The following is a 19,972-nucleotide window of genomic DNA, read 5'->3' on the forward strand; positions in this document are numbered from 1 at the left end:
CATTGCATCATTCTCTAATATGTGCAGATTACACAACACTCAGCATTCAAAATGAGTCTTTTAGAGCAGTCTGTGATCTAATGACCTCTCCTCTGGCAGAGAAAAAGTAAACAGTTCACTTACAGTTGAGATAATAAAAGTCAGATAACAGCCCTCTCCACTACTAACTTAGTCAAAGATCTTTAATGGCTTGTTTGCATAGAGATAACAACTGGAGTTTCTCAACTCTTCCTGTACTGGAAACAATTAGACTGATGTATCTGATCTTAATGTTTTATTTCTTAGCTGTGCTACACATACAAATCATAATATCATCATTTTTTTTTCGCTTCAGTGTCTCTTTAATATTAGCATAGGTACAAAGTAATTGTTTTTATTATTCATAGTGGAGGTGATAGGTCGGTTTGTTAAAGAGGAACTTTATCACAAAGGGGAAAAAAATCACTACATTGCAAAGTGAGAAAAAAAATGGAACAGAGATCAATAAATGATTGCTATTCGCCATGTAATTTGTTCATATTGTTTGATACACAATCAGCCTGCATGTCGTCATCTTTACTGCTGGCAGACATGACACAAATCAGACAAAACAGACTGCCATTATATACTACCACACACACTAACAATGTGGTAGGCTAAAAGTTTTATTTTTTTTTTTTTTTATTTTTTTTTAGTTGTCCATATGCACAGAGAGAAATACTGGTTGTTTGGCAGTTGAAAACTGTTGTTGTTTCCCACAATGCAACAAGGCTCACAGACAGAAAACTGTCAGGATCTTGGTCCTGCCATCACATTGTGGGAGGGGTTTCATCACAATCTCACCAATACAGACCAATGTGCCAAACGATCGTTCATATGTAGAATAGTTCATAAACAATCTGAAATGATTGTCTGGGACCACTAATGGACACAAATCGCCTAACCAATCCAATCTGACAGGATTGATCTGAAAATCGATCAATACCATTAATCTGATTGGATTGGTTAAGAGATTTTTTTTTTTCCATTAGTGTTCAGAAACGATCATTTCTAATTGTTCATGCGAAAAATCGTTCGTAAACTGTTTTCAACACATTGTATTTTTAGTGGCCACTTTACGCTCCTACACTCTGCATGGTCCAGGGAATGGGAAGGGGGATAGATGAGGGAGACCTGGGGACCCAGCTGGTGTGTGCACAGATTTTCTATTTTCATGCTGAAATCTATTAAAGAAAACCTGTAATGATAAAAAGTTCCCTTGGGTGGTACTCGCCTCGTACTCGTTCCCTTGGGTGGGGGAAGCCTCCGGATCCTATTGAGGCTTCCCCTGTCCTCTTGTGTCCCACGGCGGTGTCGCTGTGCCCTTTTGATCAGCGGGGATGTAAATATTTACCTCCCCGACTCCGGCGCAGTATCCGCTCTCTGCTTGGAGATGGGCGGAAATAGCCGATCGATGTCGGTCCGCTCTACTGCGCAGGCGCAAGTCTCCTGCACCTGAGTAGTAGAGCGGACCCGACAGAGATCGGCTATTTACGCCAATTTCCGCGCTGAGAGCCGCAACAGCGCCACCCAATGAAGGTAAATATATCAAGCCTTGTCAGGCTTGTCGAGCCAGCATTTGCCCGACGCTTCGGGGGAGCCAGCGCTGGATTGCCTGCAGCTACAGGGATGGGGAAGCCTCATTGGGACCCTGACTTCCCCCTTCCTAGGTAAGTACTCCCAGGGGACTTTTTTTTTCAGTAGAGAGTCTCTTTAAAAACCTGTGTAGCGTGTGGAGGGATTTGATTATGACCCAATGCTCTGGCCCCAAAGGTTTTGAGGTGCACTCTGGGAGTGACCAAGTTTATGGATCCTGCTGATCTGAGGGTGTGAGAGGTGTGGTGCAGTTTCAGAAAGTCCTTCATGTATCCATAGCCCACATTGTGTAAGGATTTGAATGTCAACAATCTTGATCAGATTAGGATCTGAGGGTGGTCGATCTGATGGTCACAATGACCAGTGTGTGGCCTCCTTAAAGGGAACCTTAACTGAACGGGGGGTAAAGAGTTTTACTTGGGGCTATTACCAGCCCCCTGCAGCAGTCCTGTGCCCCCGGCGCCGCTCTGGAATCCTCTGGTCCCCCACTGTCACTTAGTTTCGTTTGCGGACCGCAACGCATACAAAAATACACGTTGCCGCATTCCGCATGCGGCAACGCTTATTTTTGTACGCGCTGCGGTCCGCTATATTGCATTGGTGAATGTGTCCAATAATACGCATGGCGGCCGGCGACTGGTGAGTCGTCAAAAACGAAACTAAGTGACAGCGGGGGACCAGAGGATTCCAGAGCGGCGCCGAGGGCACAGGACTGCTGCAGGGGGCTGGTAATAGCCCCAGGTAAGTAAAACTCTTTACCCCCCGTTCAGTTAAGGTTCCCTTTAAGAAGAATTGCAGTATTGCCAATATCCTACAAGTGGCTTCACTCTGCACCCAAATTGATGCGCTGCCCATGTATGCAAACTGGGTACCCTTATTGACTGAAGTGGCCCCGCACTGTGATCTTGGGAAACTTGCAGCAGTGCCAGGCAGTGTGTGCCACTCAGTGCTGCTACCAGTGTGAATGGGGACCGAACACTCTAAAAAGTCAAGTTTGGCTGTAATTCTGACACTTCCATTGTAGGATTTCTAAAATAAGCCTGGAATTAATCACAGGTCCTTGTTGGAGACATTTTATGGGGGCTGCACAGTGTATTAATGTGTTATAATCAGTCTCCATCAAACCACCTTTCATTAACGAGCAATTTTCACCCTGATAGAGATAATACTCCAATTTCCTCCAGTCTCTGGCCCTCTCTGGGAGACGCACGCTGATGGCTAACGAATGTTCTGCCAGCCGGTTCTTCCAGAAGAGAATGGATCAATTTCTCTCCTCCGTCTGGATGGCGGATTTGGGCAGGCTGCCGGCGTGTAGGCAGAGAGGGAACGGCAACTTTTTAAAGACTGGCATTGTTGTGAGGACAAGAGGGGGGGGTCAGTCTTGAGAATGTTGCTAGTCGCCCACATACTGTGCAGTCACACAGAGGGGAGATGGCTGTCCGAGGGGTTAATGTACAGAACCGTTGTGGGGTCCTTCTCCTTCTTTAGGGGTATGTCACACAAGATAGTGAGATGCTGACTCTTCCTGTGCTGAACCTGGTCCTGCCGATGGGGCACAAGGAAACGGTTCATGAGATGTCCTTTGTCGCCGGTGACCTCTGGGCCTGCAGTGCGGATGGCCCGGCCGTTTGTCAACAGAGCTTTGTTAAAGTAACTCATTCTGTGTTTTATTTCTCTCCAGCTTAACAAGGAGAACAAGAATCTGAAGCGAATTAGCATGCTGTACATGGCCAAACTGGGGCCGGACGTCATCACTGAGGAGATCAAGTTGGATGACGAGGACACTTCTTCTGAAGGGGACGCTGTGGAGGTGTGCGTATCCCTTACCTGCCAGCAGAAGATCAAAGGTGAGGACACTCGTAATTACAACAAACTGTGGTTCTGGATCCCCGAGCGTCAGTGTGTCATTGTTCTGTGGTTCCCAAGCGTCAGTGTGTCATTGTGCTGTCCCCCCCCCCCCCTACTGTCAGCGTGTCATTGTTCTGTGGTTCCTAAATGTCAATGTGTCCTTGTTCTGTATCCCCCCCCCCCCCCCCCTAGTGTCAGCGTGTCACTGTTCTGTGGTTCCCAAGTGTCAAAATGTCATTGCTCTGTATCCCGCCCCAGTGTCAGCGTGTCATTGCTCTGTATCCCCCCCCCCCCCCAGTGTCATTGTTCTGTATCCCCCCCTAGTGTCAGCGTGTCATTGTTCTGTATCCCCCCCTCCCCCCCTAGTGTCAGCGTGTAATTGTTCTGTATCCCCAAATGTGTGTCAGTGTCATTCTTCTGTATCCTCAAGTGTCAGCATGTCATTATTCTGAATACCTAAATTTTAATGTCATTGTTTTGTATCCCCAAGTGTCAGTATATCTTGGTCTTGAAACAATCTCCCAGTGTCAGTGTGTCATTCTTCTGGGATCCCCAAATGTTAATGATTCCACAATGACACACTGACACTGGAGGATCCCAGAACAATGCATTTAACGGTTTCTCCTGAGTTATCGCCTAGGGACCCAACCCTGTCCTCAAGGCCCACCAACCGTACATGTTTTGCAGGAAACCACAAACATACACAGGTGAGGTAATTAGTGTCTCAGTAGAGCTGACTAACTGCCTCTCTGGATTTCTACAAGACCTGCACTGTTGGTGGGCCTTGAGGACCGTTTTTTTTTACAATTGGAAAAGTACTTAAAAGTTTGTGAAAAAGTAGGACGGGGGGAACCAAAATTATTTTGAGTATTTTCTTGCTTGCCGGTGGTTAAAATAGCATTTTACGCAAGGTATGAAAATATCACCTAGTCCTAGGGGTCAGGAGAAAAAGTTTATTGCATATGGGCCTGTGTGTCAGCGTGTCACGTTCTTAAGCCTAGATTTTGAATTTGGGAGTTTCAGTCATCATGCTTAAGTCGGAGAGAATAATAAAATGTGTAATAATCTTATTTCACAGATCTCCATCAACAAGTTCTGTCAGTTCAGGAAGAGAAGAAATCTGTGTCTGTGGAGTTGGAGGGGCTGCGATCTCGAATGCTGGACCTCATAGAGGAGGTATTGTGTTCTGGGATCTCTGTCATTTGTGTTCCTGTTCATGAAAGTGTGCCAGAGATGAATATAACAAAAAAAACATACCTGGGGCTTCCTCCAGCCCTCTCCGGCCTGATTGCTCCCTCAGCGCTGTCTTCAGTCTCCTCGATCTTTCATAAGGGATCCCGGTATCTTCAGCAAGTCGGCGCATGCACAGTGCAGTTGCACGCGCTCCCTCGTCTCGCTCTCGTGGCCAGGAGAGTTCTGAACCTGCAGAAAGCTCCTGGGGGCGGAGCGCATGCACAGTAAGCTGATAGGCCTCCATACCGGGACCTCTTATGGAAGATTAAAGAGACTGAGGATGGCGCTGAGGGAGCAGTCAGGGCGGAGAGGGCTGGAGGAAGCCCCCCAAGTATGTGATTTTTTTATTTTTTAAATATTCTTCTCTGCTATTCTTTAAAGCTAATGGGTACCGTTTTAAAAATAAAGTCAGATACTCACCTAAAGAGAGGGAAGGCTCAGTCCTAATGAGCCTTCCCTCCCCCGGTGCCCAGTCCCGCGCAGGATCCTCCGTAGCAGTATTCGACCAGTTCGGTCAAATACTCCTCCGTAGCAGTATTCGACCAGTTCGGTCAAATACTGCCACTTTCGCCGCCGAAGGGAGGTTTCGGAAGTCTTCGGGAGCGCTCAGGCTCCTGAAGACGGGCCGCACCATACTATGCATGCGCGAGCGCCCTCTGACGCATTCGCGCGTGCGTAGTATGGAGCGGCCCGTCTTCGGGAGCCCGAGTGCTCCCGAAGACCTCCGAAGTCCCCGCGGTGGGGGATTTGAACGGAGGATCCACCGGGCACCCGTAGAGAAGAGGGAAGGCTCATTAGGACCGGGAAGGCTTTCCCTCTCCTTAGCTGAATATCTGACTTTTTTATTTTTAGAACGGTACCCATTCACTTTAAAGGTTACCCTTAGCTCATATGTCGGACTTGTTTGGTTGAACAGGAGTCAAGCAGCAATTGAACAGGGAGGTTTAAGTACATTTAAACTGAGAGGAAAATGGAGGCGGTCACATTTATTTCCTTTTAAATAATGCAGATTCCCTGGCAGTCCTGCTGATCCTCTGCCAAAGACCCTTAACAAGCATGCTGATCTGGTGCTCTGACTGAAGTCTGACTAGATTATCTGCATGCTTGATCTCATGTGTGTGATTCAGACACTGCTGCAGCCAAAGTTTCCAGCAGGACCACAAGGCAACTGTTTTTGTTTAGAGACTCTAACAAAATTTTCAGCCTTATTTCTTCTATCCTATAAGTTCCTATACCTGTTCTAATGTGGTCTGTCCTACTGCAGCCTTTCCTAGTTGCACAGTGGCTGTATTATCTCTGTTATATAATCTAATCTTCTTTCCTCTGACGGCTTTGTCTGGCTCAGGCAGGAATGTGCTGCTCTACTTGTGATTGGATAGAAGCTATACACACCCTCTCCATGCCCCCTGCAGGCTCTGTGTGAGTCACAGACTGAGCTCCTCTCAGCCTATCACACTCTAGTTAGCAGCCATGTCTTTTGTTTGTAAACACTTCCTAAAACTGGCAATTACAAGCCAGGATTTCAGCAGGGAGTGGCAGAAACAGCACAGAGGGGCCCAGGAGAACATAATGAATAGAATGGTATGCTTTTTATTGAAAGAATTTTAGAGTACAGATTCTCTTTAAAAGGAAATCAATATGGCAGTCTACATATCCTTCTCAGTTAAGGTGTCCTTTAAGTTCAGGGAAAGCTCCATAGGAGTTGGGGGCTAAAATGATTGACGTCCGTGTCGGCGAGTGCTGTGATACTGCTGGCTGGACAAACAGTAACACCTCTATCATGATATCTGTTCTTTCAGTGGTTACAGTTTTGTTATAATGCACCATGTGTATAATTTTTTCCACCTTGAAACTGAAATCAGCCAATTACCGTAATTTGTTAGTTTTGACTGTTGGAGGTTTACTCAATCAAGCTCCCCAGGGGAAAATCACCAGAGCTTATTAAAAATTATATATACTGTGTATGTGTATGTGTGTATGTATGTATATATATATATATATATATATATATATATATATATATATATATATATATATATATATATATATATATATATACAGGATCTTCGAAAAAAATTAGCATATTGTGATAAAGTTCATTATTTTCTGTAATGTACTGATAAACATTAGACTTTCATATATTTTAGATTAATTACACTACAACTGAAGTAGTTCAAGCCTTTTATTGTTTTAATATTGATGATTTTGGCATACAGCTCATGAAAACTCAAATTTCCTATCTCAAAAAATTAGCATATTTCATCCGACCAATAAAAGAAAAGTGTTTTTAAAACAAAAAAAGCCAACCTTCAAATAATTATGTTCAGTTATGCACTCAATACTTGGTCGGGAATCCTTTTGCAAAAATGACTGCTTCAATGCGGCGTGGCATGGAGGCAATCAGCCTGTGGCACTGCTCAGGTGTTACGGAGGCCCAGGATGCTTCGATAGCGGCCTTAAGCTCATCCAGAGTGTTGGGTCTTGCGTCTCTCAACTTTCTCTTCACAATATCCCACAGGTTCTCTATGGGGTTCAGGTCAGGAGAGTTGGCAGGCCAATTGAGCACAGTAATACCATGGTCAGTAAACCATTTACCAGTGGTTTTGGCACTGTGAGCAGGTGCCAGGTCGTGCTGAAAAATGAAATCTTCATCTCCATAAAGCTTTTTAGCAGATGGAAGCATGAAGTGCTCCAAAATCTACTGATAGCTAGCTGCATTGACCCTGCCCTTGAAAAAACACAGTGCACCAACACCAGCAGCTGACATGGCACCCCAGACCATCACTGACTGTGGGTACTTGACACTGGACTTCAGGCATTTTGGCATTTCCCTCCCCCCAGTCTTCCTCCAGACTCTGGCACCTTGATTTCCAAATGACATGTAAAAGTTGCTTTCATCCAAAAAAGTACTTTGGACCACTGAGCAACAGGTCAGGCGCCTCTGCCGCTGTTTCTGGTTCAAAAGTGGGTTCATGCTTCCATCTGCTGAAAAGCTTTATGGAGATGAAGATTTCATTTTTCACCTGCTCACAGTGCCAAAACCACTGGTAAATGGTTTACTGACCATGGTATTACTGTGCTCAATTGGCCTGCCAACTCTCCTGACCTGAACCCCATAGAGAATCTGTGGGATATTGTGAAGAAAAAGTTGAGAGACGCAAGACCCAACACTCTGGATGAGCTTAAGGCCGCTATCGAAGCATCCTGGGCCTCCATAACACCTGAGCAGTGCCACAGGCTGATTGCCTTCATGCCACGCCACATTGAAGCAGTCATTTCTGCAAAAGGATTCCCGACCAAGTATTGAGTGCTTAACTAAACATAATTATTTGAAGGTTGACTTGTTTTTGTTTTAAAAACACTTTTTTCTTTTATTGGTCGGATGAAATATGCTAATTTTTTGAGATAGGAATTTTTAGTTTTCATGAGCTGTATGCCAAAATCATCAATATTAAAACAATAAAAGGCTTGAACTACTTCAGTTGTAGTGTAATGAATCTAAACTACCGTATTTTCCGCCGTATAAGACGCACTTTTTCTCCCCAAAAAATGGGGAGAAAAAGTCCCTGCGTCTTATACGGCAAAGGCAGGGAATCCCCGACTTCCGAACACTCGCCGATACGAACCGCCGCCATATCGGGGATTCCCTGCCTGTGTGCATCCTCCTTCTGCCTCTTTTGTAACCCCCGACTATGTCAGCTGCCGTGTCTTAAGTCCCCGCTATGGTCCTGACTCCCGCATGTGTCCGCGCCCCCCCCCGCGTGTTTCCGCTACCTCCCCTGTGTTGTATGTCCCCCCGGGTGTTTCCGCCCCCTCCCCTTGTGTGGTCTGGCCCCCCCGGGTGTTTAGCGGCAGCTTCTTACCTCTTCCACCATGCCCGCGTGGACTGCAGACCTCCGGCTTCTGTGTGCGGCTTCCTCTAGTGACGGCTTCTAATGACGCGTCACAAAGACGCGTCATTAGAAGCCGTCACTAGAGGAAGCCGCACACAGAAGCCGGAGGTCTGCAGTCCACGCGGGCATGGTGGAAGAGGTAAGAATCTGCCGCTAAACACCCGGGGGGGCCAGACCACACAAGGGGAGGGGGCGGAAACACCCGGGGGGACATACAACACAGGGGAGGTAGCGGAAACGCGGGGGGGGGGGGGGGGGGGGCGCGGACACATGCGGGAGTCAGGACCATAGCGGGGACTTAAGACACGGCAGCTGACATAGTCGGGGGTTACAAAAGGACCATGGGGGAGACAGAAGGGACAGGAGGAGACATAATGGGGGTGACAGGAGGACCATTGGGGAAACGGAAGGGACAGGAGGAGACATGATGGGGGTGACAGGAGGACCATGGGGGAGACGGAAGGGACAGGAGGAAACCTGATGGGGGTGACAGGAGGACCATGGGGGAGATGGAAGAGACAGGAGGAGACATGGTGGGGGAGACAGGAATACACATGGGGCAGACATGCGGACACATGGGGGAGACATGGGGACACAGGACACAGGACACATGGGGCAGACATGGAGGATACATGGGGAACACAAGAGGCTACCATTTGAGGGATAACATGTACAAGACGCTCCGGGAATATGGACGCACCAGGTTTAGTATTATTATTTTTTTTCCCTGGATTTTGCCCTCTAAACCTGGGTGCGTCTTATATTCCGGAGCGTCTTATACGGCGCGAAATACGGGATATGTAAGTCTAATGTTTATCAGTACATTACAGAAAATAATGAACTTTATCACAATATGCAAATTTTTTGAGAAGAACCTGTGTGTGTGTGTATGTGTGTATGTATGTATGTATGTATATATGTGTATGTATATATATATATATATATATATATATATATATATATATATATATATATATATATATATATATATATATATATATATATATATATATATATATATATATATATATATATATATATATATACATACACACTCTCTCCTTATTGAGGTTCACCTCGTCCCCTTTTTTCTTTTGTTTTTAAAGGGATACTTAAAGGAGTACTGTAGGGGGAGAAAGAGTTGAACTTACCTGGGGCTTCTAATGGTCCCCCGCAGATGTCCTGTGCCGCCAGTCACCGATGCTCCGGTCCACTTCTGGAATTTCCGATTTAACGTCCACTGTGCCTGCGCAGCCCGTCCCTCACTTCCACTGACATCACCGCGAGTGTACTGCGCAGGCCCAGTATGGTCTGCGCCTGCTCAGTACGCTCCTGGTGACGTCAGCAGGAGCGAGGACACGGGCGCGCAGGTGTAGTGGTTTATTCCAGAAATGAACCGGAGGCGGGGACCAGAGCATTGGTGAGTGGCTGCACAGGATGTCTGCGGGGGACCATTAGAAGGCCCGGGTAAGTTCAAGTCCCCCTCCCCCCCCCATACTCCCCTAGGAAACCTCCATATCCCTCTCATTTTAGGTTCCCTTTAAGTATCCGTTTAACTCCATTTTATACACTCCTGGGTTTCTCTCTTCCCCTTTGTACATGAGTGCTATGGATGGATGGGTGGGCATCACCTTGGGTATAGGTAGATCTGAAGAGAGCAATTGATCGGTTACTTATGTTAATGGCGGGTATACCAGACATACATGTATTGCGCAAATTCTGCTCACTTTGTAATGTGCTGACCTGAGCTCATATACATACGTACAGTCCCGCCTTTTCTACATAATAATTGGAACAGTTGTGTGTGCATTGGGAATAGCTTTTGGCTTTGGTGAGTGATTTAGTATAAAGTAATTTATGGGGTACCTTGTGTCTCCTTTTTTATCATAGGTAAATGCCACTAAAAAAGAAAATGTCATGCTAACAAAAGAGGTCTTTGACCAACGGAAACTTCTGCAAAAGTACAACAGAGGTAAGAGGGTCGTGTGCCCCGAGTGGATGGCCACTGCTCCACCCAGATAGCATTTCAGCATTGATAATGTTCTGTATTGCGTTTTAGGGTGGGGAGGAGGGAACTGCTAGGCTCAGTCACTTGTTAGGTGTCTTAGAGCAGGGGTTTCCTACTCAAATCCAAAGTGGGCCGAAATTGTACACAGGGACCTAGTCCTGGGCCAAACTCAATGACCTCAATTCACTAAGCTTATATCCTGTCTTTAATAACGTTTCCCAGAGTGGTCACCATGGTGATGAGGCTTGTAGTATTCAGGAAACATTTTACCTCAGGCAAACCTAAAGTTAACTCTTCTGTCTTTTAAGTTAACGCTTCAATCCTTAAAATAATTTCAGAATTCTAAAGTTAAAGACAGGCTGTTAATTAACTGCATGTGAAAATAACTGCAGAGGAGGTAACTTAAGGAATGAAGAGATAAGATGACTCTCGCTGTGTGGTGGCAAGTTTTCTCTGGCCTTATGTCCAGCATGGTCTTAGTGAATTGAGGCCAATGTCTACTGGCTACCTTCCTGCCTTATAAAGTTCTCTAGAGGTGTCTAGAGGTCCTACCTCCCCTATACAGTTCCCTGGTGTCTAGAGACCCCCAGCCTCCCCTATACAGTTCCCAAGTGTTTAGTGCTTTCCTCCTACCTCCCCATATGATTTCCCTGGTGATCTAGGGCTTTACCTCCAATATAGCTTCCCTGGTGGTCTACAGTGGGCCAAACATAATGCAAAGTGGGGAAAACAATTGAGGGACAAATTTAATGGCCTGCACGGCCAAGCTGAAAGGAGGAGCTGTGTGGCCCCGATATGATTAGCGACAATGCCCAGTGCTTTCCCTGCTGGGGACCACCGCCCACGTCCTACACCTCGGGGCAGAGTGAACAGCCCCCCAGTGCCATCACCATCAGAGAAGGCAATGCTTACTCACCAAGCAACTCCTGCTATCTAACTGGTCTACAGGGTTAAGCCATTCGGCAAATTTAAAGAGACATTGTGTCCAGACCTGCAGTACCAACCAAATCCAGCAGGGGTTGAATGGAATGCCACTATCTCCTCTATTTTACAAGAAGCCCTTCAGTTTCACATAGTAATGCAGAGGGCGGTGCTGGCAACTCCAGGCCCCCATCTACCACGAATATGCGACCTGTATTACCTGTGGGATGCTTTTGAAAGATGGAAAAAACACAACAGATTGATGATTTATACAACTGTGTGTTGCGCGGTGTGTGTTGCGCGGTGTGTGTTGCGCGGTGTGTGTTGCGCGGTGTGTGTTGCGCGGTGTGTGTTGCGCGGTGTGTGTTGCGCGGTGTGTGTTGCGCGGGGTGTGTTGCGCGGTGTGTGTTGCGCGGGGTGTGTTGCGCGCGGTGTGTGTAGCGCGCGGTGTGTGTGTGCGTGCGTTGCGCTGTGTGTGCTGTGTGTGTGCGTGCGTTGCGCTGTGTGTGCGTGCGTTGTTTCCTTCCGGCACATCACACTGATCTGTGTACTACTATTGTGTTATGTGCAGATCTGGGTGTATTGCAGTGACTAAGCTCAGTGCCATTTCCACGCATGGTTCTGGGACAGCAGACTGCTGACCTCCAGGCAATTTTGCAGCCACCAGTAACCTTCTCCCACATTCACAGTCACGTCTGGCTGAGTCACTGTCCATCTGAAACCGCACATGACGGACTCAGAGCTGACCAAGAGAAATGCTCCATTAATCACTGTGTATGTTGCTTTTAGGCTTGCTCATCAACATCCCTGTTCAGGCCCAGTTTTATATGTTTATTTGAAGTTTGTTACAAGCATGCGGCATATGCTTGTTCAGGATCTATGTCTTAAAGTATTAGGCCTCGTTCACATCTGCTGCTTTGAGAAACGTGTGAAAGCGTGTGGTAAAAAACTGATGCGCTTGTGCGCGCTTTAGTGCGTTGCGCTGCGCTTCTTTAAAGTAAGTTTTTTTTTCTTATTGTACCAGTAGCAGTTGTCAATAAAGCTTTGTTTTATATGTAAATGTATTTTTTTTCCAAATTGGGGGCCAAAAACGCATGCGCTTCTATGCTTTTGTACGCGCTTCTATGCGCTAAAAAAGCGCACCCATTCACGTGCATTGATGTGCGCTTTACAGTTCAGCGCACAGACATGCACGCAACCCTACGTTTTTGTAACGCTGCTCAGCGCAGCTTATAGATGTGAAGCAGCTACATTTAGTTACATGGGAAAATCAATACCTTGCTGAACGCACAGGGCAGTGCGTTGTCAAAAAAGCGCAACAAAAACGGCCCTGATGTGAACGAGGCCTTAGGCTCCGTTCACACCTAAAACCGCAAAACCCTGGCGAGCACACTGCCATAATGTTACATGTGCTAGCGGTTTGCCTTGACCAGGAATCGCGTGATTCCCGCTCAAGTGTGAATGAACCCTTACAGGCAGAGGGTCAGCAGGACAGCCAGGCAATGTGCATTGTTTAAAAGAATATGTGCACTGTTTAAAAAGTATGGCAGCCTCTATATCCCGCTCACTTTAATTTCTACCTTGGGTAACAGCTTCACGCATTTCTGTAAATACTTGACATTAATTCTAATAACTCCAGTGTTTGGATTAGTATACTTTTTCCTGTTAATTAGTCCCTTGGTGATGTCGCATGGTCACGATGCTACGGCCTTTTCACTTGTTGGCGTGTCTCTGCGCTCGTTCCACACAAGTTAAATTGCTCAGATTGCGCCACCTTTAACTTGTTTGCCAACATGTCTGAGTTTCTGACTCTATAATTGCCACCTTTTGATTAGCAATTAAGGTCCATTGAAGAACAAAAAAAAAAACTAGTGGCATGAATATTAATGCTCGGCAGTGGTGCTGGCAGCCTCCAATGGCCCCTGATTATAATGACTGTGTTGGCGCTGCGTTGGCCGGGGGAGAGGGAGGGCGTCTGTTTGCCATCGGGACTCTGGAATAGCTCATTGGTTAATAGGATTAGAAACTTAGGCTAATTGCTTCCCATTTAAACTAACGAGCCCCGAAATTTACAGAACAAACAGAAGCGTGGTTCAGCCGCCCGTCCGCGGCCCTCTCCAGCCGCCGGGGGGATTATTGTTTTGTTTTCGGAGAGAGGCCACTTTCTGCCGCTTTCCCTTGTGCCGGCCTTTTCAGGCTTGATTGCTGCGGTGATGCGGAATTATAACAAACCGTGTAATTTCTGCTCTGATTATCGTCCTTGGCTGCATTGTCCACCGCAAGATGATGGACCATAGACCTTCATGCCCCCCTCCCCACTGCCCATCTGCTAGATCTGAGTTTCAGAAAGGACAACTGACCTGGGGGGGATTTGGAGGCAGCCATATTCATTTCCTTTTATGCGATACCAGTTGCCTGGCAGTCCTGCTGATCTTTCATGTATCGGTAGTATCTGAATCACACCTGAAACAAACATGGGGCACATGCAGTCTAACTTAAAAGGAAATTGAAGTGAGAAGGCGACGGAGACTGTGAAATTTCTTTCCTTTTAAACAATACCAGTTGCCTGGCCGCCCTGCTGATCTTTTGCCTTAATTACTATAGCCATTATAAAGGTCCCTACACACGCCGGACTGCAGGCAACGACGGGTCCGTCGTCACTACCTGCTGGGCGGGTTTTCAGCAGACAGTCCAGCGTGTGTACAGTCTGTCGGCGGACTGATTAGGCTGTTTCTGAGCGATCCGCCCGACGGATCGCTCAGAAACAGCCGTATCAGTCTGCAGACAGACTGTACACACGCCGGACTGTCGCTGGACGCCCGCCCAGCGGGAGGTGACGACTGACCCGTCGTTGCCTGCAGTCCGGCGTGTGTAGGGGCCTTTAGTATACATTCCAGGTAGTGTCTGCTGAACACAAGCAGAAGGTGTACACATAAGACAGATTCTCACTGGATACATTATATTACATAAATGGAGCAGCTATGCAATAAATTGGACAATAATTCTTTAATACTAAGTACTAATAAGCAAATATAACTGCATGGTAATAAGAAGGAAAACACATTTAACTGAAGATTATGTCAGTTTAATCCTGCTTTAACCATTTCCATACCAGCAGGATCTGCCCCCTTAAGGACCAGAGACTGCTGGTTCACAAATTGGGGCTTGCCAACGACACGCTGTACGGACTCGCCGCTACCTCTACGCCACACACCCATAACTGTAGCCCACTCGCTGGGCTGTCGGTATGACGGCAGAGCTCCCTGAGCCGTTCAGGAGCCGATTTCATTGGCTGAAGACCCGGTGATCATTGTGAGCCAATGTGAAAGGGAGCTCTGCTGTCATACGGACAGCAGAGTGAGTTTGCTGCATCGGCAAGAGAGCTTTGTGATTGGCGGGAGTGTGCGGTGGGGATGATGGCTTCCAAACAGGGCTTTTTAATCAGTGTGGTCTGCAAGCAGTTAAGGACCCCCAAGGTGAGAGAGCTATGGAGGCAGCCATTTTTATTTCCTTTTACGCACTTCCAGTTGCCTGGCTGTCCTACTGATCCTCTGCCTCTAATACTTTTAGCCATAGACCCTGGACAAGCATGCAGATCAAATGTTTCTGACTGGATTAGCTGCATATTTGTTTTTGGTGTGATTCAGACACTACTGCAGCCAAAAAGCTCAGCAGGATGCTAGGTAACTGATCATGTTTAAAAATAAAGAAATATGGCAGCCACCATATCCCTCTCAAGTCACCTGCCCTTTACTGCACATCTATGCCGGAAGTGTTAATGTTGTCAAGCATAGAACAGCATCAGAATAAGACCCTTACTATACTAATACTGAATACTCACCACAAAAACCGCGGAAGATGGATCGGGGGATACAAGGCGACAAACTATCATTCCGCGATCCATCTTCCGCAATCTCGAACGTGGTAACAAACTACGGGTGGGAATGCGTTGTTGAACGATTGCGTTAATTAGCGTGGGAGTCGGTGGCAATCGGAAGACCGTCCACGATTGGATCCATCATGGCAGTCCTTTAAAGCAAACAATTATCGCACGCATTCGGCCCTCGTTTAACAAACTTTCGTTAAACGATGTTGTGCGATATCGCAGAGTTTGGTGCACAAGATTGTTTGAGAAAATCACTTGGTGAGTATGGACCTTAAAGCACCACTATCGCTAAAGTGTAAAATTTAAAATAAATGTAAACACATACAAATAAGTAAATTTCTTGCATAGTAAAATGACCCATAAATTAACTTTCTCCAATGTTGCTGTCACTTTCAGTAGGTAGTAGAAATCTGACAGAACCGACAGGTTTTGGGCTAGTCCATCTCTCCATAGGGGATTCTCAGCATGGCCTTCATTCTTTTATAAACACTCCCTGAAAAGGATGTACACTTTATTGGCAGTTGGACGGAGCAACTGCCATTCACGAAGTGCTTTTGAAAATAATGAAAACCCTGAGAATCCCCCATGAGGAGATGAGTTGGTCTAAAACCTGTCGGTTCTGTCAGATTTCTACTACCTACTGTAAGTGACAGCAACATAGGAGAAAAGTAATTTGTCTCGTGCTCTGGGGAAAATGCATTTCTTATTTGTGTATGTTTACCTGTACATAAAATGTTACGATGTTTGCGATAGTGGTCCTTTAACCCTAAAACCTTCAGCCCCTCACCCAACACGAATTCCCCTCCCCCCACTAAAAGGACACAAGAAGTGAGAGAGATATGAAGGTTGCCATATATATTTCCTTTTAACTGCTTGACCGTTCTGCTGATCTTCCATGCAGGGAGAAAATCAAGTCAAACATCTGATCTGCATATGCTTTTTCAGGGTCTATGACTACGAGGCATTAGAGGCAAAGGATCAACAGGACAGCCAGTCAATCTGCATTATTAAAAAGGAAATACATATGGCAGCCTCCATATCCCCCCCCCCCCCCCCCTTCAGGCACGTTTTCCACTGAAAATCCCAATTAGCATCACAAACGTGCTATGATGCAATCACCACTCTGTTTACTTCCCAAATGTGCGATTGTGACGGGTTTCACAGTACAGTTTGCACTGGAGTTTGCAATCTCTGATGGTGAAAACAAAAATTTGGTAAATTGCAAAGCACTTTAGAACTGCGTATGCTTTGCGATTTTTCTTGTGCTTCATCAAGTGCAGGAAAATGGCTGCATATTCTATTCTGAGGAACAATTGAAGGTAAAGAGGCGCCCTGGTTGAAATAAAAGCATCTAAAAACAGCTTAAAATCGAGGAAATAATATCAGGTGGCTTACCTCAATAACAAAATCCTTGTATATGACAAAAGATTTTTATTTAGCACAGGCAACGCGTTTCGCGGGTCCAAGCCCGCTTCATCAGGCTCCCTTTGCCATATCGACTTGTTCATTTGGCACTTTTATTGGCCTGATGAAGTGGGCTTGGACCCGCAAAACTCGTTGCCTGTGCTAAATAAAAATCTTTTGTCATATACAAGGATTTCGTTATTGAGGTAAGCCACCTCATATTATTTCCTCGATTTTAAGCTGTTTTTAGATGATTTTATTTCAACCAGGGCGCCTCTTTACCTTCAGTTGTGCATAGCTATACCCCCAAACAATCTGTGTTTGAGGGGTGGTGACAGACCACCTGTGGGTGCCCCACAGTGGACACCTGTCCCTACTTTTCCAGGGAGAGCGACCACATCCAGGTCCTGGCTGGGACTACCCCGAGTAGAGTCGGGCTTATGGTCTCCACCTGCTTCCTACGGTTGGTTGCCCTTGCTACCTCCTTTTGTGAGTAGTAATTTATTGAAATTCCTTTTTTCAATTGCATACTAATATACTACACTATTGGGCTCCCGTATTTGTCGCCTATATTTTTTCCCTGCAAGGTGCTGAGATACCCCCACCACACTACTATTCTGAGGAAAGTCGCATTGCACCAGTGGAAAAAGAGCACCGTAACTACTATGCTAAGCACAATACCATGGCGGTCTGAAAACTGCACATGACCTGAAAATCAGATCATAATGCAGAAAGTGTCCTTCTTTGCATAATTACACTCTTATGCACACTCACATTGTCTTAGGCCCTGATCCATAACAACTGTGTGCTTTAATGGCTTTGTCCCAGTATTAAGATGCTGACATGTCACTCTTAAAGAGGAACTCCAGTGAAAATAATGTAATAAATAAAGTGCTTCATATTTACAATAATTATGTATAAATGATTTAATCAGTGTTTGCCCATTGTAAAAGCTTTCCTCTCCCTGATTTCCATTCTGACATTTATCACATGGTGACATTTTTACTGCTGGCAGGTGATGTCACTGGAAGTAGCTGCTGCTTGCTTTTTAGCAGTTGGAAACAGCTGTCATGTCCCACAATGCAATGAGGTTCACAGACAGGAAACTGCCAGGACCATGGCCCTCAGTTTCCTGTGGGAGGGGTTTCACCCACAGTATCAGCCATACAGAGCCCCCTGATCTGTTTGTGAAAAGGAATAGATTTCTCATGGGATGAAGTTCAATTCTTGGTCACGGTTTCTCTTTAAGGGTCTGTGTCCACTACATCCAGCTACTTATCTTTGTAGTGGCTTGCATGGCACCACTAGTGATTCCAGCTGCGGCTATACAGCAAAATGGGGGCTGCAGCCGTATCGGAAACTGGTTGCGCCAGTTAAAGAATAAAAGCCTTGCTGAGAATCCCCCTGGAGAGATGGCATAGCCAAAATTTATAGGTCAGATTTCTACAACCTACTGTAAGTGACAACAACATAGGAGAAAAGTAATTTATGGCTCGTTTTACTCTTGAAGAAACGTACTTCTTATTTGTATATGTTTATATTGAGTTATCAACGCTGCGTAATATGTTGGCGCTTTATAAATACAATAAATAAATAATTTTCAATCTTACATTTTACTTTTTTTTTTTTCACGATACTGGTCCTTTAAGTGGTAAAAGGATCTGTGAAAACTGAACCAATTTCCGCTTGAAGGGATTCGTTTTGGTTCAGTCGTTGTTCAGATCAGTTTCCCCGTGGCTCCCAGACCCTCATCACCAAAGTGGATTTTTCCGCTTGAATGGTCCGTTTTTTTAGCCAGTGTGGTGTTAAGGATCTGTTCCTCACTGGCTCCCATGCATTGCTTTAACTACTTGCCGACCGATTCACTCCGATTGGTGTGAACACGGCAGCAGCCCCAGGACAGTTTCACGCCGATCGGCGTGAGCGGCTTTCAATCAGGCTAGCAGGAGATCGTGCGTGCCGATGCGCGCTCATCTCCGCTTGGAAGTCTCCCAGTGGCGATCGCCGCTAGGAGACTGTTAGATGGCGAAACCGATGTCTATTTACATTGTACTGCGCTGCAATCTAAGGCAGCGCTGTACTGGGGACAGCTGTATGACACGGCTGTCCCCCTGGGACACAGGAGAGCGATCGGCTCTCATAGGCTGAAGCCTAGGACAGCCGATCGCCATGATTGGCTGGCTGGAGGGATTTAAGAAAATTAAAAAAAAAAAATAAAATTTTTTTTTACTAACATATTTATAAAACAAAACAAACACTGGGGGAGCGATCAGACCCCACCAACAGAGAGCTCTGTTGGTGGGGAGAAAAGGGGGGAGGGGATAACTTGTGTGCTGTGTTGTGTGGCCCTGCAGCTAGCCCTTAAAGCTGCAGTGGCCCAATTTAAGAAAAATGGCCTGCTCTTTAGGGGGGTTTAACACCGTGGTCCTCAAGCGATTAAAGGGAACCTGAACTGAGAAAAAATATTTAAAATAAGCACATGAGGTAACTTCAAATGAACATTACATAGTTACCTTGCCATCAGTTCCTCTCAGAAGCTCACCATTTTCTTTTTGTTTTTCTTTTGACAATGAATGATTCCTTCCAGTTCTGACAACATTTTGTCAGAACTGAAATATATCTGTTGCTGTCAGTTACAGCTGAGAGGACAACTGATGCGCCATGTATCCCTATGGCTCTAGTGGGTGATATTACAGTTAAACAGTGTGCTGACCAGAAAGCTGTTAGGGGGTAATGGCCAATTCAAAATGGAGGACAGAGAATTCCCTTGATCACAGTGGACAAACAGGACACAGGAGAGGAGGAGGAGATTGAGGAGTAGACTACACGGGAGGTAAGTATTACCCATGTATGTTTATTTTGACTTTTAATTTTCAGTTCAGTTTTCTTTAAAGAGCAACTGTCACACGAATCTTAAAATTTAAAACCCATACACATAAGTACATTTCTTCCAGAGTAAAATGAGCCATATATTGCTTTTCTCCTATGTTGCTGTCACGTACAGTAGGTAGTAGAAATCTGACATTACCGACAGGTTTTGGGTTAGTCCATCTCTTCATCGGGGATTCTTAGTATGGCCTTTATTCTTTATAAAGACATCCCCTGAAAAAGATTTATACAATGATGCTGGCCAGCTTGCCTGCTCACCGTACACTTTTTTGGAAG

At 45.8% G+C, this 19,972-nt stretch overlaps 1 protein-coding gene across 5 annotated transcripts in view; it reads left to right on the forward strand.

Moving 5' to 3' along the window:
- Positions 1–19,972, forward strand: part of SHTN1 (shootin 1) — a 175,792-nt gene that overhangs the window by 94,778 nt on the left and 61,042 nt on the right. For all 5 annotated transcript variants that reach the window (XM_068258154.1, XM_068258155.1, XM_068258157.1 and 2 more), the window contains exons 5-7: positions 3,296–3,461; positions 4,541–4,638; positions 10,479–10,560. In XM_068258154.1, coding sequence (XP_068114255.1) covers positions 3,296–3,461; positions 4,541–4,638; positions 10,479–10,560 — 346 coding nt within the window. The remainder of the gene's footprint in view (positions 1–3,295; positions 3,462–4,540; positions 4,639–10,478; positions 10,561–19,972) is intronic.

The sequence above is a fragment of the Hyperolius riggenbachi genome, chromosome 10 (assembly GCF_040937935.1).
Source record: "Hyperolius riggenbachi isolate aHypRig1 chromosome 10, aHypRig1.pri, whole genome shotgun sequence".
Classification (NCBI taxonomy): domain Eukaryota; kingdom Metazoa; phylum Chordata; class Amphibia; order Anura; family Hyperoliidae; genus Hyperolius; species Hyperolius riggenbachi.